Below are 24,774 nucleotides of genomic sequence, written 5' to 3' on the forward strand. Positions count from 1 at the left end.
TTTTTTATTTACAGCTCTGGCGTAAGAGGGTTAATGACTTCGGCAAACTTTATCCAAACCTGTGTGTGGGTGGAAGTTGGTGATGTATGGCTAACGACAGAAATGAAAAATTTTCCAAGACAATTTGTATTTTTCATAGCTACAAACCTTCGATCTTAACAATAGGATAACTTTTAGGGCCTAGCTGGATCTGGTTAAATCGCAGATGAAAGCAAGAAATCTTTGAGATCTGGCAAAGCATGTATATCAAGTGAAAGAGTGGTCAAGGACCACGCACCTACGCCACAGCATCAGTTTTTTGTCTTTTCTTAAACCGTCTGGACTAGAGTTGTGGATGACCTCTCTCGGCCTTTACCCGGTTCATTGCCCGTTTTCGGTTGTGTTTCTGTGTGCGTGTGCTTCTATTATGTCTTTTTCTGCTCCTTCTCGGCCAGATCAACGTGTGTGCCCGGGAACTCCCGGTTTTCTGTGTTCTCGTTTTTTGGCTTCATCAGTGACGGATCCTCACGACACTTGTAGTAGGTGCCGTTCTAACGTTTGTACAATAACGAATCCCGGCACGGAATACCATGCGTGGCCTAGAGAGCAGTGGGAGTTATTTTATAGTAAGAGGGAGTATCGTAGAGTTTCTACTCTTCCTTCGTGGGAGGATTTTTCTTCTCCTCTCCCTGATGCTTCATCTCCTGCTGCTGTCATGCCAGTGTTGCGCCTTCGTCCCCTTCCTTTTCTTCCATCGATTTGTCGTTAGAAGTATCAGGAGGCCATCAGGCTGATTAATTTGATTCCTGAGAGGGAGGAGGCTTTTTCATGTTTCTTTAATTTCAGAGGAAAATTCGGATGAGGCCAAAATGGCAGCGCTCTGGGGGACACTTGGGCTACGGGGTCCACCCTCCTTGGAGGGTTTGCTGACTCACTTCTTGGATGCTTGCCACATTGCATTGCTCCGCCAGTGACGACTGCCGCTTCTTCAAGTCAAGAGGGAAGCTGTGGCGTCAGCCCCGCTAGTGACGTCACGGGGTCAGCCATTTTGTATCCCTCCGCCAGTGGCGTCTGCTTCCCGTTTGGATTAAGGGGAAGCCGTGATGTCATCGCAACTTATGACATCACTTCCATCAATGACATCACTCCCAGTTGTCTCCACTGCACTGCCTCGCTCGTCTGTGTCGTCATCGTTTGCTGCCGTGACGTCATCTCTGCCATCCAGTTCACTGCATCTCCCTTCTATGTCGTCAGCCCCTTCTCTTGCTGATCCGTCTGAGGCTTTGTGCCAGGTGGTTCTTAAGAGATTGGACTGTTTTAGAAGATAGGTTTGCTGTCATGTCGGCTGGGAGGACTGGAAGTCAACCCCGCCTCCTGCAAAGAGATTGTGTAAGGAGGCAGTGCTGTCTTCCTCTCCTTCTCCCCCATCTCCACCGTATTGGCATATCAAGCGTTGGAAGGCTAAGGACTTTGCCCTTTCTTCGTCTGCGAGTGAGGAGTGGCACGTCCATGTTCCTGCAAGTGTTAGTGTTTCTTCCCTTGTGCAATCTGCAGTAGCTGCTTTGTCCTCTGCATTGAATCACGAACGTGTTGCAACCTCCTACATTCGTGCACATGTTGCAGGTGCGTCCGCTTCTCCTTCTCCAAGGCCTATTTGTCGCTATAAGGATCTCAAGGCTCCTGTCAAGAGGTTGAAGGTTGTGAGCGCGGAGTTAGTGCAGCAGGAGTGTTTGCCTGCTCATCTCCCTGGTACTTCCAGGGGTTCGACTCTGAGGGATTCTCGTTCTATTTCGAGTGTTCGAGACTCCTCCCCCACATATGTTTGTGCATCTGCCCCGCACGTGCTTGTAGGCGGCCATATTCAAGAGTCATCTGTTGGGAGAGTGCGTAGTGATGTACCTTGTGTTGTGGTTGGTTCGTTGCAGGAGTTGGTGCTTGGATCCAGCCCCAACAGGTTAGTTGGTGTTTCGGGCTGTTTGGCTGCTGGTTCTTCTGTTAATTTACACGCGGAAGGCACTTTAGGTAAGCCTGCACATCCTTTTCGTCGCCGGTCTCAGTTACCGGAGCAGGAGGAGAGACACGTAAGAGTTTTTATCTTCCTTTACAAAAGTTGTTGATCTCATTTGTGGGTTCAACAATTTGAAGAGTAGGACTCAGGCTCCGTCATCTTTCACTCCTTCTTGCTTGGAAGCTTTGCTGGGAGCTACACAAGATCACAAGTCATTGTTTTAACTTCCCTCGTCGGGGCATATCCAGTCGGTCTTACATAAAGTTAACGCCCGTTTCAGAATGGGGAGGGAATGCTTCGCTCTAGGGGCTCTGCCAAGTTGCTTTCCCTGCCTCTCACGAGGCAAAGGAAGTACTATGCTACAAACTCGGCATACTTGATGTCACATCATCTTAACCCGGACGTCATTCATCTGAAGCCAGGATGGTTTCTTGGCTGGACTTCTGGTCGGTGGTCATTGCCAAGATAGCTTCTGACAGGTCCCCAGATGGGTTGGGGAGTGCCTCCTCTCTTGCCAGTTTGTTGCAGTCTGGAGGCAGGGCGTTCTTGTATCTTGCTCACCTCAGTGTTAATTTATGGGCTAACCTTCTGATTAGAAGAGATGCGGCTTTATCCAGGATGGAAAGATTGGTTGACCCTGAGTCCTTGCTGACACTGAGGAATGGATCTTTTGGAATCACAATTTCTATTCCCTCGGACTGAGCTGGAGGATGCAATAGACCGGCGCCAGGCTGACACCAAGGACAGATTACTGAACCACGCTGTGTTTAAGTCAGAGTCTCATCCTCGGAGATGTCCGGCTCCTCCTCCTCCCCTTGCCCAGCAGCAGTCACGAAGGTCGTCACCTGAAGGGGCCCCAGGAGCAGAGGTAAAGGGGGTCGTCAGTAGGTTAGGTGCCTCTCCCTCTCCGGTGCCACGGGTGGGGGGATGCCTGGCGGGCCAGTGGGCCAAGTTGCAGAGTTATGGGGTGGAGAAGTGGGTAGTAGATGTCCTTCAGGTGGGGTATCTATCGCCATTCGACTTCTCTTCCCCACTCTCGGACAAGCCTCTACTCAGGAGGGTGTATCCTCCATAGTCTCTGAAGTTTTTGGCTCTCCGGGAGGAAGTGCAGAAGATGCTGGACTAGGATGCGATAGAGGAAGTGGTACGTCCGTCTCGGGTTTTACAGTCACATCTTCTTGGTGCCCAAGGCTTTGGGAGGTTGGAGGCCTGTGATCGACTTATCCATCTTGAATCACTTCATCAGGAAGGCGAGGTTCAAGATGGAGACCCCGCATTCAGTGTTGGCAGCTGTGAGGGAAGGCAACTTCATGCTGTTAGATTTGAGGGACACATACTTCCATTACCTATTCATCCGACGTCCAGGAAGTTCCTTCACTTCTCTTTCGAAGACAAGGTCTTTGAGTTCAAAGTCCTGTGCGTCGGGCTGACCACAGCCCCTCAAGTGTTCACAAGGGCCTTCTCTCTCGTCTCAAGTTGGGCCCATGCTCAGGGGATCTGTTTGCTGAGGTGCCTTGACGATTGGTTGGTCCTGGCAGGTTCCAGAGAGAAGCTGCTGCAGGACAGAGATCATCTGATTCAGTTTTGTCTGGAACTGGGCATCGTGGTCAACCAAGATTAGTCAAACCTCGTACCCAGTCAAAGGATTCTCTACCTGGGCATGGTCATCGATATGGCGGTTTCAAGAGTTTTCTCATTGAATCAGAGGTTGGAGAAGTTGCGAGTGGTGGCGTGCGACTTTCTGTCGGAACCACATCAGTCAGTTCATCAGTGGCAGATTCTTCTGGGGATTTTGTCTTCTCTGGAGAAGCTGGTCACTCATGGGCGTCTTCATCTTCGGCCTCTACAATGGAGGCTGAGGGAATTCTGGTCTCCGGCAGGGGACTCACCCCTGTTAAAGGTTCCTCTGTCTCTGGAAGTGAGAGAAGACCTTTGTTGGTGGTTGGACGGCCGAAATCTATAGAAGGGTGTTCCTCTGCATTCTCTACCACCGGACTTCCACTTGTTTTCAGATACCTCCCTCGCAGGTTGGGGGTATCATTTAGGCGGCCTTATTGCCTCGGATGTTTGGAGTTTGAAGGACAAATAGCAGCATATCAACGTCTTGGATTTGAGGACAGCCTTTCTGGGTCTGAAGGAGTTTCGGGAGAAAGTAAAGGGTCATTATGTTGTTCTCATGTCAGACAACACTATGGTGGTCACTCATGTGAACAAGCAGGGAGGCCTGGTTTCACGTCAACTTCGTGCCTTGACTGTCAAGGTTCACCAGTGGGCGGTCTGCAATTTGGGAAAGCTCTCTGGAGGTGTATGCCTTCCCTCCGTTTTGTTTGATCTGTCAAGTCCTGAACAGGCTGATGAGTTTGCAGTCTCAGGATGACTTTGGTAGCTCCTCTGTGCCTCAGGCGGAATGGTTTCCAGATCTGCTGTCTTTGTTGTTGGAGGTTCCAAGGGAAATTCCCCCTTGGTGGCATCTCCTGTGTCAGCTCCATGCAGAAAGGTTCCACCAGTGTAAAATAACTAACTATTTTATATTCTGATATCTCATTTCTTTGTAAATATATCCACATTATCATAAGCCCATTATATCATACATGAATCATTATATAGTACAGTGATTTACTTAAATAAAAAAAAATGCAAATGAAGAAACACGGCATGTAAATTGCTCCAGCCAATCATGACTGTTGTTACAATATGAAGACATATTTATGTGGGTGTAACCAATGTGAAGACTGGATATTATTTTGTGGTATTTCATGAGTCAAGAACACCTTAATTCAAAATTTGGTTTAATCTGTTTTAATTTGTTATTACGTATAAGATTCATCATTCCACAATTCCCCCTTATACTAAATATTATTGGTCCTAGAATAAAAAATGTATTACTTTTTACACTATAGTTTCCACGATATTTTTCTTTTAATGATAAGCCTTAAATTTTACAGATCAACATATGTATTATGTTCAGTATTTGATTAATATACTTACTAAATGTATTATTTTTAAAATTACTTCATCCATAGCATGGCATGATCTTGAAAGGTTATTAAGCTTATTTCTTTAAGTGATTCAATTTATGGTTACAATTGTTTCCTTTTGCTATCACTAGATGAAGATTTATGAATAAACTTTGCTATCACTAGATGAAGTTTTAGGAATAAACTTATCTGCAGCACTGGTAATAAAATTGTTTACATTTTGTTGTGGCCATAGGTCAAGAATCACGGATAATGATTACCCTCATGACGTTGAGATACAGAATAGAAGGGATACACTACTTCCTTAACAATGTATCAGGAGTATCTTCTTGGTCATAAATGATACTGTGATATGTATCTGAATATACACAATACTATAAAAGAACAAGATGTGTTCATGAAACAAAATTTCAACAGTAAGAAATTCCTATTTGATGTCTGGATCTCTATATTATTTTTTCTTGACCTTGAACTTGACTCTGCACATCAACATTGACTTCAAATCACTCCATAGATGATAACAGACAGGAGAGAAAAATATTTTATGTTCAGATACTGAAATTTATAAGCTTAAGAAACTTAAAACTTCATTGGATAGACATACATATAAAAGGCTGAAGAGAGAGAGCCTGACAGGCTTAAGCCCATGAGGAGGTAAACCAGAGAATGAAAGTGGCTTAAATTTCACACATGGAAGGGCAGGACTACCAATTATGCTACACACATCAGTATTCATACTTAATGGCACATAACCAAGGAAAAACAGGTAAGTACACAAAATGCATACTGTACTCAAACTGAAAAGACTGTGGGTAATATGATAAAAATAAAAAAAGGACTATAAAATGAACAGATGTGCAGTATAACAATGACATTAAGGAGAATATGACTCAATTGTGAATAATGGATGTATATATCACTCAAACAAGCAGTGAGGTCCTTGCTTTTCTGAAAGCAAAACTGCTCTTCTAGCAAATTTAGTCAATCAGACTTCTGAAGCACTAAATAAAAAGGCTTTACAGGGAAGTGGTTTGTATTTTTTGTGTGAATATATGTACCCTACTTCCTAGTGCTGAGGATACCATTTCTTCCTAAAATAGGTTGGAAATTTACTGTGCTTCCTAGAGGCTTAAGGTTACATTTTTCATTGGCCCAACCTAACCCCAGAGGAAGTTTATCTTTGCTAGGCAGTAGTACAGTGTTCCCCCTTATTTGCGGGAATGCGTGCCGGACCATCCCCCCCATGAATACCTAGAATCCATGAATAACTGAAACCCCTATAAAAATGCTTAAAACTGCCTTTTGTTCGTTAAAACTTGAGGGAAAACCCACTAAAAATGTTTATATCTGGTTTTTATCAGTTTTATCACAATAAGTGCATTTTATGGAGAGAGAGAGAGAGAGAAAAAAAAATTTGTGGATATTTCTCATAGAAAAATACTGTGAATACCATGAATAATGGGGGTATATGTTCCAGAGATAAATCCGCGAATAAGTGAGTCCGCAAATCTGGAGTGCACTAATATGGGGAGTTCACTGTAATTACAATGACTATAAAACCTCTATGTGAAGAGTATAAATTATTCTTAGTTAAAATGTTAAAGTATACTACAGTGGTACCTCGAGATACGAAATTAATCCATTCCGAGACGGCCTTCGTATCAAGAGTTTTTCGTATCTTGGAACACATTTTACATGTAAAATGGCTAATCCGTTCCAAGCCCTCCAAAAACACCCCAGTAAATTATATTTCCAGGCCTAAAACACATGTTCTAGGGTTACGATGGAAGAAATATGACTCCAAAATGTTAAAGTATACTACAGTGGTACCTCGAGATACGAAATTAATCCATTCCGAGACGGCCTTCGTATCAAGAGTTTTTCGTATCTTGGAACACATTTTACATGTAAAATGGCTAATCCGTTCCAAGCCCTCCAAAAACACCCCAGTAAATTATATTTCCAGGCCTAAAACACATGTTCTAGGGTTACGATGGAAGAAATATGACTCCAAAAAGGCAAAATACTGTACATACTTGAGTAATATTCAACTGGATGTAATGTTCAACCCCATTTTTACTGCATATATTAGGACTTTAGCATATGTCCTTAGCAATAAGCCTAGCCTATGTTAGCGGTTGCTACTGTAGCCTAGTCTATGATTCTGACATCTAAACCTAAGAGCTAAAAGCTTAGAATATGCCAATAAAATGTATAAATAATCAGTATATACTCATTTCAAATAATTAATAATTAATCATTAACTATAATACACAAACAAACAAAAAACAAACCTTCCAATCGATTGTTTACATTCAGCTCTTACCTGTCTTAAGAGTATGGAACGAGCGCCAAGCAATCATTTTTCCTAGCACACAGTAAGCCATAAATTGTCATTAGTATTTCTCTTCAACTAATGAAACCACCAAACAGTATAATAACCATTCATTTCTATTCTTTATTCTATCTTTCCCTAACAGAGATACCGAGTTACTGACAGCTATAATGAAACATACGTATACGTAACGTAATAATAAAACAGAAGATGAATTCTAAAAAATGCGTATTTGTTGGCAGTCTGATTTATTTTATATTTTATGATATCTAATTCACAATTTTTTTTATTAAATGTATTGCATGTACTCATTTCAAATAATTATTAAGTAACCATTAACTATAATAAACAAACAAAAAAAAAAAAGCTTCCAAACGTCTGTTTACATCCAGCACTTACGAGTATCGAACAATCGCCAAGCAATCACTTTTACACAGTAAGCCATAAATTTTCATTATCTCTCTTCAACTACTGAAACTACCAAACAGTATAATAACCATTCATTTCTATTCTTTATTCTATCTTTACCTAATGTTTTTTTTTATTAAATGTATTGCATGAATACTAAGTTTTTCAATTTGCAGCAACCTTTTACCAATAGAATACTTAAAGCACAAGGGGTAGATGCTGACCAAGAGGAGAGCAGGACCTTATGGGGTGACTAGCATCAGGAACCAATGGGAGAGCAGGAGGATGGTGGCGAGTTTACTCAGTTGGCGGCGCGGGAGTTTTAAAATTGTTCTCGGTGGTCCGGGCGAATCTCGGGACTTTATAGCAACAACCTTTCGTATCTTGAAAACTTTTCGTATGTAGAGCAGTAAAATTTTTCGTATTGGCTTTCGTAACTTGGATTTTTCGTAAGTTGAGCCTTTCGTATCTCGAGGTACTACTGTATAACAAAAGGCAATAAGTACAAGTTATTTGGCACACCAGTTAAAAAATGAGTACAGTAATACTTTGGGTTACGAACCGATTAGTATACGAATTTTTTAACTTACGAAGTGACGACCTCATTCTGGAATACGAATTTCGCTTGGAATACGAATGCGCGAATTTCCATCATGGGAGGCCGCCTGATTTGTTTACATCGGATGAGCGTGGGATCTGCGAACGCATTTTTTTCGGCCAAAACTTAACGCCTGCTTTGTTTACATCGGATGAGCGTGGGATCTGCGAACGCATTTTTTCGGCCAAAACTTAACGAGGGTCACGTGACTTCCTCCTACGCATCCCTTGACCCTTTTTAAACCATAACTCTTTCAATATCTCGCTGGCGGTAAGATTGAACGCATCTGTCCGTGATACGCTCTCAAATTTGCTTAGTGATTTGCGCACGTGTTGTGTTTCCGTAATAGTGCTTATACATTACTATTACCCAAATACTAAAGACAATGGCTCCCAAGATGACGAAGGCAAGCAGCAAGAAGGATAGCATAAGAAAGAAGGAGATGATTACAGTCGAAATGGAGAAGGAAATTATCCAAATGCATGATAAGGCGAGTGCGTGAAAGACATTGCAGCATTCTTCAAGCGGTCGCAATCAACGATCTGCACTATTTTGAAGAAAAAGGAAGAAATTAAAGCCAGTAAAGCATCAAAAGGTGTCACAGTATTGACGAAACAACGGCCTTATATTCACGACGATGTAGAAAATTTGCTCATAGAAAAATATTTTTTCAAAATTGTGAAAGACAACATAGTGTTGCGTAAGCGTAAAATTAGTGATCGTAGTGAACGGTGCTCTCTAGAGAAAGAACCAGAAAGTCTTCCAGAAGTGTTCACGGAGGGAGATTTCCCCCCAAGTTTCCTCCCCCCCACCCTAAACCCTCTCCTCCTCACCCTTCCCCTCCTCCCGTCTCCGTCAAGCCAGCAGCCACACTCGCCAAAGGTAAAGTTCAGGTTTTACTGTGCATGCATATTAAATCTAGTGTTTATATTTAATTTCATTCTTCAATTTTATAATTTTATGTAATTCCTACACGAATTTTCAACCTTAGTGAACAAAAATAAATGGAAAAATATGAATTGAAATGGTTATTCATGGTCGGGTGGAACGCATTATTTGCTTTTTATAACATTCTTATGGGAAAATCCATTTGGGTTAAGAATTTTTTAGGTTACGAAGCAGGTTCTGGAACGGATTAAATTCGTAACCCAAGGTATTACTGTACAGGCAGCCCCCAGTTACCGTTGGTATATCAGTTACCAGCATTTCGGTTTACAGCACTTGTTCAATTTATTCCTAACTGGGTTTTACCCTTTGTAGGGTTTATAGTATCATTATCTGGTTATCGATGGCATAGGCTAAGTGCTGAGACCGCCTCATAAAATACAAACATAATGAATATGCCTTTTTTTCTTGGCTCTTTTAAAAATTTATCCTTTACTTCACTGTATCGAATAATACTGTATACAGTCTTATATTATTATTGTATTATAAAATACAAAGAAACCAATCATGTTTTGGTTTGGAAAAATCTGCTGAGAGCAGAGGTAAGATTATTTTGCCACATTCAACTTAATTCAGTGATTTTCTCTCTTCTATTTAGCATAAATTAATCTCTTAGAAATTCTATTCATATGGGACAAGGATAGTTTTTGTTATATGAATTGTTTTCAAGTTGAAATATTACTTAAATGCGTCTTGTTGTGAACTAATTTAGTTATATTTTTCATTAATAGATGGAGCCATTGTCTGGTTATCGATGCCTATGCCTAAGCACCGAGAGACCCTCAAGTAATAAAAACATAATGAAGTTGCATCTTTTCTTTAGCTCTTTTAAAGTTATCCTTTACTTCACTGTATCCAATAATACTGTATGTAGTCTCATATTACTAGAGTATTATAAAATACAAACAAAGTTATCAATGTTTTGGTTTAGAAAAACAACTGAGAGTGGAGGTAAGATTATTTCACAGTATTTAACTCAATTTAGAGCAATCTTCTTGCTTCTATTTAGTGTAGATTAATCTCAAGAAACTCTATTTATACGGGACAAGGTTTATTTTTAGTTATATGAAGTGTTTTTTAAGTTCATTATGTCTCAAATACGTTTTGTTGTGAACTAAATTAAGATTCTATTCGTTATTTTCATCCTATTTTTTCATAATAATTCAAAATTTTCATTATCTGTTATTGGCATGAAAAAAACAGTAAAATGTGTTCTTTCATGGCCAGTATTTTTTATTAAAATACTTTTTTCTCGAATATTATTTGTGGTCGAACTTCATCATGTTGCTGATGCGCAATAATTTAGTCATTAACAGTGTGAACATCTTTTTCTAAGGTTCAGCTACAACTGCAGATTAAATTTAGCAGTACTAAATTTCCTTGCCAATATTTTCCCCATAGCAAATAAAGGTATAATAAAAAAATATTTTTTAAGTCCCTGTTCTACTTAATTAAAGTCATTTGTACTATCATTCTTTTGCTTTTCTAACTTATTTACCTAGAAGATATGATAAAGATCTGACATTAAAAATTTGCAGACCATAGTAAATAATTAGGCAAATGAAATTCGACATTTTCATTAAAGAGTTATTACATATCAGGGCAAAATCTATTTGTGAAACTGTCTAAGCCTATGACATCATTAACAAGTCTAGGCAGATTGTGGCCCCCATAGACTTTTGAATTTTGGATAGCGTCAGGCCCCCAGGAACGGAATACCTGTCGTTAACCGGGGCTGCCTGTAATAACTTATATGTATATCAATTTTACTGGTATTTCTGCTCTTCTCAAATGAGCGACTTGAAGGGAACATTATTAACGGACAAATGTATAATTGTTATTTGTCAAAAGGCTTTACTGGTACTCTTAAGAGTTAATTGGTAATCTTACTAGTGCCAGACTATCATAAAGTGGAAATTTTGTAAAATGTTGCTCTTGGATGGTAAGTTTCTTCATAAATTCACAACTATAATTATACCTGCCAATAATCAGCAAATTATTTTCAGGTTTTTAAGATTAAAAAGTTTGAACTTATTTTCAATTTCTAAAATGTTGGCTATAATCTTAATTTTAATCTTATTTTTATCTATTTGGGCTGTCATGTTTGTGTTGTGTTTTAAAGCATGGGTAACTGAAAAAAAACTGTCATTCTTTAGTTCTCATATTTCCTATTTTGGCGTTCAGTTTTTCCTTTATATGATATTTAAAAACTCTACTGCATAGGCCCACACTGTATCAAATCAAAATATTAAAAGACTACACTGTAGCTCCATTTACTTCCACTCACAATTTTCACTTAGCTAGTACGGCAACTTCAGAAAAGCTTAAATTATAATAATAAAATCAATGAATTTGAAAAACCCAAAAAACTGATATTGAAAATAAATGAACTAAAAACTATAATAAACAATATGCTGTAACTGGCAAAGCCACAGTACAAATGGATTGAAACAGAAGAATGTGCGCATGCACTAACAAAAACAGAGCCATCAATTCATGAGTATTGCTACCTGATTTTCAAGTTCATTTTTTTCAAAATTTAACTGGTCAAAATTGAGGTACACCTTCAAGGCCAGAGTGCCTTCAACACCAGGAAATACAATACTGCTGTACACTAGTGAAAAACGTTAAACACTCACTGCTGAGAGAGCTTTCCTCATTTGTGAATCTTCCCTCTCTTCTAAACACTGATACATCTGTTCTAAACTAGTAATCTGACACTCAGTCCATACACTCAATCCCAATGCTGATGAATTACTAAAACTACTGCAATAAGCTCACCTCATACACAATTTCATAATACCGTCACCAAACTAAATAAACAAAAAGGATGAACTTACTTCACCACCTTCATATGGATCACTGTATATGTCAATGTCATCATCCTCCTGTTTCTCATTTTCTTCACCCAATACATCTTCGATTTCTTCAGGTTGCTCATTTTCCTTAATCTCGTCTATCTCATTTTCTTTGACATTTTTGTTCTTCCCTCCATCTACTTTCTTAGAGGCAGGTTTGTCATCTTCTTTCTCTGCAACAAATTCTTTTTGTGCCTGGTTCTTCATCTGAAAGAATAACTGGAATTTTATTTCCTATCTGAGATGGCAACAACTGAAATAGTACTACATTCTGGTGAAAGTGGAGAGCATTTAAAAGTAAACATTTATAATGTGTGTAAAACAGTTTTGCAAAGAACCATATACATATGCACTTAAAAAGAAAAAGGATTTTTGGAAATTCCCCCAAAAATATTGCAAGGATAGTTTTAAAGATACAGGCAAAGGAAATGTGATGTTCTGATGCTTGAAACCTTCACATAATTCTCTGAGAGTGAGACATGTACTACTTGTGTAGGTAAAGGGGAAGGTACATCAATTTGAGTATTTGAACACACAAGTGGCAGTGGCCAGCTAAAAGACCCAGAAATTCATATATGGAGGGTATATAAAACTTGAACTTGACAATCTGTAATAGAAAATTTTAAGTAAATTGCAAACTTCATTTCTACATTAGTTTCTTTTACATGCAACAAAAAAGAAAATAACCCTAATTACTAAGTCTTTGTTATGTAAAGGGCAGTCCCCAGTTATAGACCGGCAGCCCGGACCATTGAGATGCAACGAACGAGATACTGATTGTAACCCCTACTGGTATTTAGGACTATACTTGTAAACTGTGAAACTGACCGTCTGCCGAAAATATACGGGTGGCTTACTTAACAAGCACCACTAATTGCTTGTTAGATTTTGGGTCTAGATCCAATATATGAGATACCAGATGAAACTAATATATAATATATCTGCAGACTCTACTGATTATAGAATGACCAGTGACACACATTTTGGAGGGTGGGTTCCCCTTGACAGACGCACTGAAAAGGGGGGGTTAATTGGATCTAGATCCAACTTAGGAGATACCGAGTAAAATTTACGCTACAGTAGCACTGCACATCCTAGAATACTCTGGTGGTAATGACAAACGTTTTAGTGGGTGGTTACCCCCTGACAGACGCCCCACAACGAGTGGAGAGGGGGAGACAGGATCTGCATCCAACATTGGAGATACCAAGTAAAATTTGCACTACAATTGCACTGCACATCCTAGAATGCTGTGATGGTAATGCCAGACATTTTAGTGGGTGGTTACCCCCTGACAGGCACCCCACAACGAGTGGGGAGGGGGAGGGGGAGATAGGATCTGCATCTAACATGGAGATACCAAGTAAAATCTGTACTACAATAGTTCTGCACATCCTAGAGTACTGCGGTGGTAATACCAGACATTTTAGTGGGTAGTTACCCCTTGAGAGACACCCCACAACGAGTGGGAGGAGGGGGAAGGGGAGGGGGAGACAGGATCTCCATCCAACATCGGAGATACCAGGTATAATTTGTACTACAATAGCACTGCATATCCTAGAATGCTGTGATGGTAATGATAGACATTTTAGTGGGTAGTTACCCCCTGACAGACACCCCACAAAGAATGGGGAGGGGGATGGGGAGACAGGAAATGCATCCAACATTGGAGATACCAAGTAAAATTTGTACTACAATAGCACTTCATATCCTAGAATGCTGTGATGGTAATGATAGACATTTTAGTGGGTGGTTTCCCCCTGACAGACACACTCTAACAGGTGGGGAGGGGGAAGGGCAAGCCCTGATAATGAATGTCTAGATTAGTATAGTGGGCTACTATTGACCCGTATTATACATTATCGTGATTTATTTAATAAATATTTTTATCCTTTCTATATCCTTTGTATTTATCTAACAGTGTTTCCCAACCTTTGACACTTTGAGGAACCCTAGACAATTTTCATCATCCCAAGGAACCCCAATACACACACACACACACACACACACACATATATATATATATATATATATATATATATATATATTAATATATATAATATTATATATATATATAGATATATAGATATATATATATATATATATATATATATATATATATATATATATTATATATATATATGTGAGCATTTGTATTAATTACCTTTAATAAAACAGGAAAAAAATCTCGCACGATACGTTACGATAAAACAAATTATAGGACTACGATTTCTCACGACATGTTTAACGAAAAATGTATACTCATAAATAATAAATAATTAAATAAAACATGAATTCTTACGGAACACCTGGCGATCGTTCACGGGGTTCTGCGGAACCCCGGTTGACAATGGCTGATCTAACACAAAAATTATTTATTTGTTTCATATAAATAACAGTCATCTGTAGGCCCATAATAATTCAGTCATATTATGCTGTCAGGCAAGCAACTGACTTCAATTATAGTAGGGGAGCCCGGGGCTAGTTGGCAACAGGGGTAAGTTGGCATATTCAAAATGACTTTAAAGTTTACCAATAGATGACTCTAATACATATAGTGTAATTGCCACGTGGTTCCTCAATTACCAGCAAAATTCTATAGAGATAGAAGGTAGGAGCTCGAATTTATGAGACAATTTTCTAATTTGATGGTAGTGAGTAAATATTTTAATCTTTGTTATTTGCTATAACATCTATACATTCATAAAGATTATTTTTCAATTATAGCATAGTTTTCCTTATGGTTTAAAGATTCTATACCATTAAAATTATTAATTCAATTAATTCAAGGCTTCTTGGTGTGGACTGGTAAGCGTTTTTGTACCAAATGGTAGGGATGGGGCAAGTTGGCTCAAAATAAATGGGGCAAGATGGCACACGTTAATTGATAACGATAGTAAACTTTTGTATTTATATAATTTACGTTTTGTTTTTGGATTTTTGGAAGGATAATGAGATTAGTGTCCTATCATTTCCTCCACATTGTTCTCACAAGTTGCAGCCCCTGGATTTTAGTGTTTATAGACATCTGAAGAAATGTGTTAACAGGGCATGTGATTCGTGGATGACTGGTAATCAAGGATCATGTATGCCCATCTGTGACATTCCTGGTAAGGTTTCCTCGACTTTACATCTAGCTGTCACTTATTCTGATATTTTCAATTGGTTTAGGATTGATGGAATTTCAACTTTGAATTACAGACTATTTCAAGATTTTGATTTTACGGGTGGTTATGTAACAGATTGAGACATGTCGAAAAGACACATGGGCTTCGGATCAGTCATCAGCGTGATACAGAGTTTAAGAACTGCTCCTGTTGATCCAGAAGAAAGCTCAGCTGAAGAGAGCCTGTGTTTGGTAAGCCAGGAGAAGTGTAAATCCAGTGCAGGGCATGTAACATGTGGGAGCATGAGAACTATGATGAGGATTTATCTCACACCTGCCACAATTACAACTGAAGTAATACTAAAGCCTTATATTTTGTATTTTGGAAATTCAGAGGGTATTTTTGCTATTTGATTTAAATGCAATGTAGTAATTTTCTTTTAATTATCAATGTGCCAACTTACCCCGTGGGGCAAGTTGGCACGAAAAGTTATTTTTTTCTAAAGCTTATTGTTATCTTATGTTGAAAGCAAACAACAATTATATTGCTCTATGATAAAGACGAATGTTAATATTTTTCAATGGTGGTAAGAATTTTGCAAAAATGTTTGTTTTATATTCGCAATAACCAAAATTGTAATAAGTGTGCCAACTAGCCCTGGTCTCCCCTACTCGCTTTAGCTTTGTTTACGAGATGAAAATTAATGTAGCGGTGGTTGGAAGACTGGCACTATAAAGTAACATATAAGTTCTTATCATTATTAGAGTTATTGCTGTAAAATGTCTATGTACATAACATTTGTTAAATAGAGTAATACGCACCCATTAAATAGATAGTAATACATATGTAATATATACATGCTATAGTCAGGGTACAGATCATAATAATTGCGCCACAGCCTACTCGGTTTGTTTTATCGAAGCAGGACTACCTTCTTTTGGTTTCAACTGACTTTCATGCTAATGAAATCATGGATACATTTTTGTATTATCAGCTTTATGAATGAATATTGTTGTTACTATAGTCGATTTTTTTTCGGCTGGTGTAAAATTCGTCGGATATAATACACCTGGCTGAGGAAGGACATAGAGGATCTCTGTTTTTTAGACAATCTCTCTACACACCACGTTATTTCAAACATTTCATTTCTCTCAAGAAGATTATGAATAAATACAAGAGCAAACTAGAAAAAAAATCACCTAGCATTAATGTAAAGAAAACAAGAGAAATTAAAAATTAGTGCGATTGTCAATTTTTTCTATCGTTAATGTTTAAGAGTCAGTGTTTAGCGAATTGTTAGGGTTTAGTGAGTAAGCATTTAGTGAATTTTTATGAGTAAGTGTTTGATGAATGTTTAGGGTTTAGTGACTGTTTAATGTGTCAGCATTCAGTGAATGTTTACTGAGTCTTTAGGGTATAGTGAATGTTTTGTGAATGTTATTGAGTGTTTATTGTGTAAGTATTCAGTGAATGTTTTGTCTTTAGGGTTTTAGTAAATGTTTTGTGAATGTTAAGTGAACGTTTAGTGAATGTCTTGTTAATGGTAGTGTTCAGTGAATATTTAGTGCGTAAGTATTCAGTGAGTGTTTAGGGTTTTAGTGAAAGTTTTGCGAATTTTAAGTGAGCGTTTAGTAAATGTCTTGTGAATGTTAGTGTTTAGCAAATGTTTAGTATGCAAGTGTTTTATTAAGTTTTTAATAAGTGGATGTTCATTCACTGTTTAGTATTTAATAAGTATTTAGGGTTTGGTAAGCATTTAGTATTTAATGAGTGCTTAGGGTTTAGTGAACGTTTCGGGTTTAGTGAATGTTTAGGATTAAGTGAGTGTTTAGTGAATGTTTACCGGGTGTTTGGGGTATAATGAGTATTTAGTAAATTTAGTGTTTTAAGTGTTTAGTGAGCATTTAATGTATAGTGAGTGCCTAGTGAGTGTTGGGTATTCAGAATGTTTTGTGTTATTGAGTGTGTGTGTGAGTGTATGCTAAGTGTGTGTGTGTGTGTATGAGTGTGTGTGTGTGTGTATAGTGAATGTATGCAAGTGTGAGTGCTTACTGAGTAAGTGCATTGTGAGTGTTGGAGTTTAGTGATTGTACTACATTACTGTTTATTTAGTACTTCGCTACCATATGCAAAGAAAGTCCTGTATTTACACAAACCATTTATGCTTGACACTGCTTAAATCCAAGAGCAGATTCTTAGGCCTGACCACAATGGTTGGAGTGCTTAGGTGTGTTTTCGTAAGGTAATTTTTCTCTGTGAAATTGGGTCGAATAATAATAATAATAATAATAATAATAATAATAATAATAATAATAATAATAATAATAATAATAATATTTAAAATAATGGCAGAATTCACAGAATTGATTTTGTACAATATTCTTTCAATTCTCCTTATGATTTGCCTTTCAGGCACGCTGGTATTATAAAGCAGCTGTCCAATGTTCATCGTGCTGTAGGTCGTCAACGGAAATTTCGGGCGGGCTGGTGTTATCAAAAGCAAACTGGTTATCAGGGACAGGCTGGGGTCGTCAACAGGTATACAGGTGCGCTTCGTAGGTCGGGAACAGGCGGTAGTCGTCAGGGGTCTATCCGGTATTTCTTGTTATTTCTTCTTTTCTGGTTTTTAAAGGCGTCTACATGTTTCGGCCACCTCGTTTGGCCATCTTCGGGACGGGATCGCTGAGTGCAATGGTCTGTGTCAGATGTATTCACGCTATTTATTGCATTCGGTTGGCTTGAAGAAACGGGTACCTCCCTTTTCATTGGGCAATACCTGTGACGTCGCGAGCGATGTCATCAGGGGGCCCGTTGCTGGTTGGCTGTCCTCTTCGTGGGCGGAGCCTCATCCTTATTGGTGATGGTGGAGGTCCCCTCGAAGGGCGTGCTACCAGGTCGTCCTCAGGGCGAGAGCTTGAGCTGCGATCACCCTCAGGGTTACTAGGGACGTCCTCAGGATGAGAGCTAACGCTTCTATCATCCTCAGGATCCCTCTGGTGCGATGGTCGTTGTGGGGCGGTGTCTGCTGCTCTCCTGACGGCGGTGGGGAGGAGGAAGGTCTCCTGTGTGATGTTCAAACTGGGCTTCTCCCTCCCGATGTGCAGCGCTTCTAAGATTCGCAAACGACATAGATCGGGTGCTTGGTCGATAACCTCGAAGTTACCGACGATGTCGCTGCGTCGGATTCTTTTATTATGGGCAGTCCTTGCATGATTAAATACTGCTCCTTCCTGCGCGTGACAGGAGATCCTCTTGGAGAGGCGCATTGACGTCATCCTGAAGTAAGTTCCGAGGCATCCTCGGATTGGGCACGTATAACTGTAAATGACGTTCGTCCTCTTCAAGGGATCCTGCAACGGTGCGGGGTTATTTTTCATAATAAGACTGCATGTTTTTTTACTTGTATAAAATATGATCAAGTTGATCAAGTTGACACTTTCATCCAAGCAGGAACGAGGGAGGAGATCGAGGAAATACGTCAAGCCTTCCACACCCACAGCCGTTTACGATTTACCATCGAATATAGCCGTGATGGCCGTCTTCCCTTCCTGGACGTCCTGGTTGAACAGAAGGAGGGTGCGTTCGCTACAAGGGTTTACACGAAGCCCACGAACCTGGGAATGTGTCTGAACGGCGAGAGTGAATGCCCTGAACGCTATAAGGACACCACCATCAGCGCCTACGTCAGGAGAGCTCTTTCCCATTGTTCAACATGGGCAGACACCCATAAGGAGATGGAACGTGCAGCCCAGGTCCTAGTAAACAACGGACACACCAACCGAAGCATCCAGAACGTCTTCAGGAAGAGCATGGAAAAATGGTACCTACAGGAACCCCGCCCAGACCCCCAGCAGAAAATTAATTTTTTCTATAAGGGCACCTTCCATCGGCGGTATAAAGACGACGAGCGAGCCCTACGGGAAATAATCAGGAATCACGTTTCCCCGACCGACAACAACAAGCAGATCAACTTGATCATATTTTATACAAGTAAAAAAACATGCAGTCTTATTATGAAAAATAACCCCGCACCGTTGCAGGATCCCTTGAAGAGGACGAACGTCATTTACAGTTATACGTGCCCAATCCGAGGATGCCTCGGAACTTACATCGGGATGACGTCAATGCGCCTCTCCAAGAGGATCTCCTGTCACGCGCAGGAAGGAGCAGTATTTAATCATGCAAGGACTGCCCATAATAAAAGAATCCGACGCAGCGACATCGTCGATAACTTCGAGGTTATCAACCAAGCACCCGATCTACGTCGTTTGCGAATCTTAGAAGCGCTGCACATCGGGAGGGAGAAGCCCAGTTTGAACATCACACAGGAGACCTTCCTCCTCCCCACCGCCGTCAGGAGAGCAGCAGACACCGCCCCACAACGACCATCGCACCAGAGGGATCCTGAGGATGATAGAAGCGTTAGCTCTCATCCTGAGGACGTCCCTAGTAACCCTGAGGGTGATCGCAGCTCAAGCTCTTGCCCTGAGGACGACCTGGTAGCACGCCCTTCGAGGGGACCTCCACCATCACCAATAAGGATGAGGCTCCGCCCACGAAGAGGACAGCCAACCAGCAACGGGCCCCCTGATGACATCGCTCGCGACGTCACAGGTATTGCCCAATGAAAAGTGAGGTACCCGTTTCTTCAAGCCAACCGAATGCAATAAATAGCGTGAATACATCTGACACAGACCATTGCACTCAGCGATCCCGTCCCGAAGATGGCCAAACGAGGTAGCCGAAACATGTAGACGCCTTTAAAAACCAGAAAAGAAGAAATAACAAGAAATACCGGATAGACCCCTGACGACTACCGCCTGTTCCCGACCTACGAAGCGCACCTGTATACCTGTTGACGACCCCAGCCTGTCCCTGATAACCAGTTTGCTTTTGATAACACCAGCCCGCCCGAAATTTCCGTTGACGACCTACAGCACGATGAACATTGGACAGCTGCTTTATAATACCAGCGTGCCTGAAAGGCAAATCATAAGGAGAATTGAAAGAATATTGTACAAAATCAATTCTGTGAATTCTGCCATTATTTTTAATAAAACTTGTTTGAAAGAAGGTCTGTTTCCAGCATACAATAATAATAATAATGATAATAATTATAATAATAATAAAGATTTTAAAAAGTAATAGTAATAATATATAGTACTAAGAGCTGGACCGAGACCTTTCAATATGGCCTTCCGAAGTCACTTTTGGCAGGGAGATCGCTACTCCAGTGATTGACGCCTTATGCCTTGCACACAGCTGACATATTTGCACATTCGGTTGTCCGATTTTTATGACGTGAGGATATAATATGATGTTAGTGCCTGTATACTGGATATAATGAACAAATAAAGAAAAAAATATTACTAGGGAGAAAATTAGCCGAATAATGGTCGTCAAAAGCCAGCATCGACAGAATGTATTGAAACACATTACATAGGCTGCCTGTGGTGCGTGTCAGTGGAAAGTTAAGAGACAAACGCACTCAGCTGGCTTTAAACATCAAACTGCGTATCATTTTTATTTGAGTTTAGATTTTCTTCCCTGAATATATATGGTACCTAATACTTGGCGATAGTGTACAGATCAATTTGAGTGAAGCAGGTGAAAATAAGTGGACTGACTATTAGATAATTGGCATGATATTATAGGCCAACGTAATTTGGGAGTCAGGAGCTCCAAGTTCTATGATCATCAACTTCGGGAGGGGGAATAAAATGGGGGAAAGTGTTTTAATCTTTATAGTTAGCTTATCCTGAACAATTCATTCACATTTCCGTTTCCAGTAATTATTTGTGTTGTGATACATCATCTCTTTGTGAATGTGCGGGTGTTAAAACGGCTCTCTATGATGGGACTTTGGTCTTAATATCAATCGAACTCCCATATCCGATAAAAATTTCATTTTATCCACACGAACCAACAGCAACTAAAGAACAATTCAGTTATGGTAAGACACGTTGGGCTACGAACCTCGACATGGCTGCAGTGTCCTAACTATAGGCAAGAAAAGAAGCTATTAAAACGAGAATACTTATCTTACATTTCTTTTGTTAGAGGAATTGAGAGTGGCATCATATGACTGGTTTAATTATTCAAAAATGGCTCAGCACACATACTTGTAGCTGTTGCCAATTGTGACCCCCTCCCATTCAGATAAAATACTTTGTGTGAAGTAGTAATAACTCCAAACCAAAAGGATAGTGCTAATATATATATATTATATATATATATATATATATATATATATATATATATATATATATATATATATATTATTAGCAAGTCTCACACATAACAAATCTCACACATAGTATCTATATAGATGTGATGACTTAATGAAGTGAAATATTCTATACTTCAATAGGAATTTTAAAAAAAGAATAACTCCAGCAATAATTCTTATACTGAAACATCACAATATTTCTTGAATTTTTTGCCTTTTACATTTTATCAGGCTCACGATTTTCAGATACTTATACCATATTTCTAATATTAATATTGCCTATGATAGATTTTAAAATATTTCAAGGTGTCCCATCTCTCCCTTCCAATCGTAGGTTATGTCTGTGAAGGGCTAACCACCCACTAAATTGGCTGGCATTACCATCACAGCTTTCTAGGATGTGCAGTGCTATTGTAGTACAAATTTTACTTGGTATATCCAATTTTGGATGCAGATCCTATCTCCCCCTCCCTCTCCCCCTCCCCACTCGTTGTGGGGTGTCTGCCAGAGGGTAACCACCCACAAAATGTCTGTCATTACCACCACAGTACTCTAGGATGTGCAGTGCTATTGTAGTACAAATTATACTTGGTATCACCAATGTTGGATGCAGTTCCTGGCTCCCCCTCCCCCCCACTCGTTGTAGGGTGTCTGTCAGGGGGAAACCACCCACTAAAGTATCTGTCATTACCACCACAGTACTCTAAGATGTGCAGTGCTATTGTAGTACAAATTTTACTTGGTACTATGATGTTGGATGGAGATCCTGTCTCCCCCTCCCTTTCCCCCTTCCCCCCACTCGTTGTGGGGTGTCTCTCAAGGGGTAACTACCCACTAAAATGTCTGGTATTACCATCACAGCATTCTAAGATGTGCTGTGCAATTGTAGTACAAGTTTTATTTGGTATCTCCAATGTTGGATGCAGATCCTGTCTCCCCCTCCCCACTCGTTGTGGGGCGTCTGTCAGGGGGTAACCACCCACTAAAACGTCTGTCATTACCACCACAGTATTCTAGGATGTGCAGTGCTATTGTAGTGTAAATTTTACTCGGTATTTCCCAAGTTGGATCTAGATCCAATTAACCCCCCCTTTTCAGTGCGTCTGTCAGGGGGAACCCACCCTCCAAAATGTCTGTCACTGGTCATTCTATAATCAGTAGAGTCTGCAGATATATTATATATTAGTTTCATCTGGTATCTCATATGTTGGATCTAGACCCAAGATCTAACGAGCAATTAGTAGTGCTTGTTAAGTAAGCCACCCGTATATTTTCGGCAGACAGTCAGTTTCACAGTTTACAAGTCTACTCCTAAATACCGGTAGGGGTTACTGTCGGTATCTCGTTCGTTGTATCTCAACAGTCCGGGCTGCCGCTCTATTATCAGTGATCTTGGTTTACTTGGCTAGTGGATTTTCGGTGCCGATATGTGCTGATCTCCGCTTATCAGCACAGATCTCCACTTAACAGTGGAGCCAACCCTAGTTATTAGTGCCAATCTCTGTCCAATTTTCAGTTACCATCATGCCATCGGAAACAGAACCTCCCCACCTCCTTTAACCGGGGTATTTAACCGGGGTACAGGCAGTCCCCTGTTATCAGCAGGGATTCCATTCTCGGCAGGCTGCTGATAAGCGAAAACCACCATTAACTAAAACTCGGCGATTTATGGCACTTATGATGCTGATAACCAGTTATTGGAGCCATAACACTATTAGTCGCACCTTATGGCGTCATTAACCAAAACTCGGCCTGATATGGTGCCATAAATCACCGATTTTATGGCGAAAGACAAGTGCCATAAAACCGGATCGCCATTAACTGAGACCTCCGATAACCGGGGATTGCCTGTGCTTTGTATGATTAGGATTAAGCTTGGAAATACTGAGAAATGTGCAACTAAATATGGAGTTTTCACACTTGGAAGGTTGAAATAAGAGGCTTTATCTTCCATTGGCTCAGGTTCCTCAGTAACTATGAAGTTATAGCGGATTGAATTTTACACATTGTATAATACTGATATAGCGGATTGAATTTTACACATTGTATAATACTGGACAAAAATATTGAAATATGTTGGATCACTGCCCATATAGGGATTTGGGAGGGCTGGCCGGTACCCCTATAAATGGGGGTATAGGGCAAAAAATGCAGTCATGAAAAAATTCATGGAGCTTTGTATGGCAATGGAGAATGTGTATACAAAATATTTCGTCAAAATTCCTCTTATTTTTGTAGTTACAGGGTAATTAGAAAATGCAATATTTCTTCTGTTATTGTAAATTTTGATAATTATTGTCAAAGAAATTGTGAGCAATGGCATCTGCAGAGATTCCATGAGTCACAGGAAGGAAGGTTCTCAGCTTACCACCCTTCCAGTGCGAGGAGAAACATGAAAGAAGGTACGCGTTCTTCAAGTTTCACTTCTGACATTCGCTTGCTTTTACGTCTTTATCTTTGTTTCGGCAAGAATTTCATCATGCCAAAGAGGAAAAGACAAGCAAAACATCTCCCTAACATAGAGAAGAAGAAAATTTGCTCTGAGTTCAGAATATCATAATATCCGCGATATTAGCGTAGTTGGTGAAGAGAGAGACGGCAGGGCTTGGGGAAGGGTGCATAGTAAGGGATGCCTTGTCTTGCCTGACGCACACATCGCGCAGTGCCCCAGGCTATGGTCTTTGAGCAAAGGGATTATCATTTATGATAAATAACAGTTTTGGTTTATTAATACCCTAAAAGGAATATGAAATTCATAATAATCCTGATTTATTAACTTTGTAAGTAAAAAGAGAGTACATGTTCGAGTTCACCTCTGACATACTCTTGCTTTTACATCTGTTTATCTTTGTTTTGGCAAGAATTTCATCATGCCAAAGAAGAAAAGACAAGCAAAACATCTCGCTAACATACAGAAGAAGAAAATTCACTCTAATAAGCAGAGTTAGTGAAGGAGAGAGAGAGAGAGTTGTGTAGGAAGGAATGCCCAGTCTTGCCTAACGCAGTGCCCCAGGCTACGATATATGAGGAAAGGGATCTTCATTAATAATTAAATTGTGATAAATAACATGGTTTTGGTTTATTAATATCCAAAAAAGAAAGAAAAAATACAAAGGAAAACTTTGAACGCCTGTATCTCAAAACTATACTTATTGACCTTCAAATTCTATCTTCTCCCTTAGTTTTAAAGCAATAGCATTGAAATTTGGTATATAACTTAGAAAGACATTATAAACGATCAAGTGAAGCCCTTTTTTCCAATTTTTTTTTAGTTTTTTTTTCTGAAAATTTTTTTCTGACTTAAAGGGTTTATTTTTTTTACCATAACG

General features: G+C 39.7%; 1 protein-coding gene across 2 annotated transcripts in view; it reads right to left on the bottom strand.

Annotated features, from left to right (window-relative positions):
• Positions 1-24,774, bottom strand: part of LOC135208429 (uncharacterized) — a 316,957-nt gene that overhangs the window by 41,991 nt on the left and 250,192 nt on the right. For both annotated transcript variants that reach the window (XM_064240585.1, XM_064240584.1), the window contains exon 14: positions 12,092-12,316. In XM_064240585.1, coding sequence (XP_064096655.1) covers positions 12,092-12,316 — 225 coding nt within the window. The remainder of the gene's footprint in view (positions 1-12,091; positions 12,317-24,774) is intronic.

This window comes from Macrobrachium nipponense, chromosome 35 (genome assembly GCF_015104395.2).
Source record: "Macrobrachium nipponense isolate FS-2020 chromosome 35, ASM1510439v2, whole genome shotgun sequence".
NCBI classification, from domain to species: Eukaryota; Metazoa; Arthropoda; class Malacostraca; order Decapoda; family Palaemonidae; genus Macrobrachium; species Macrobrachium nipponense.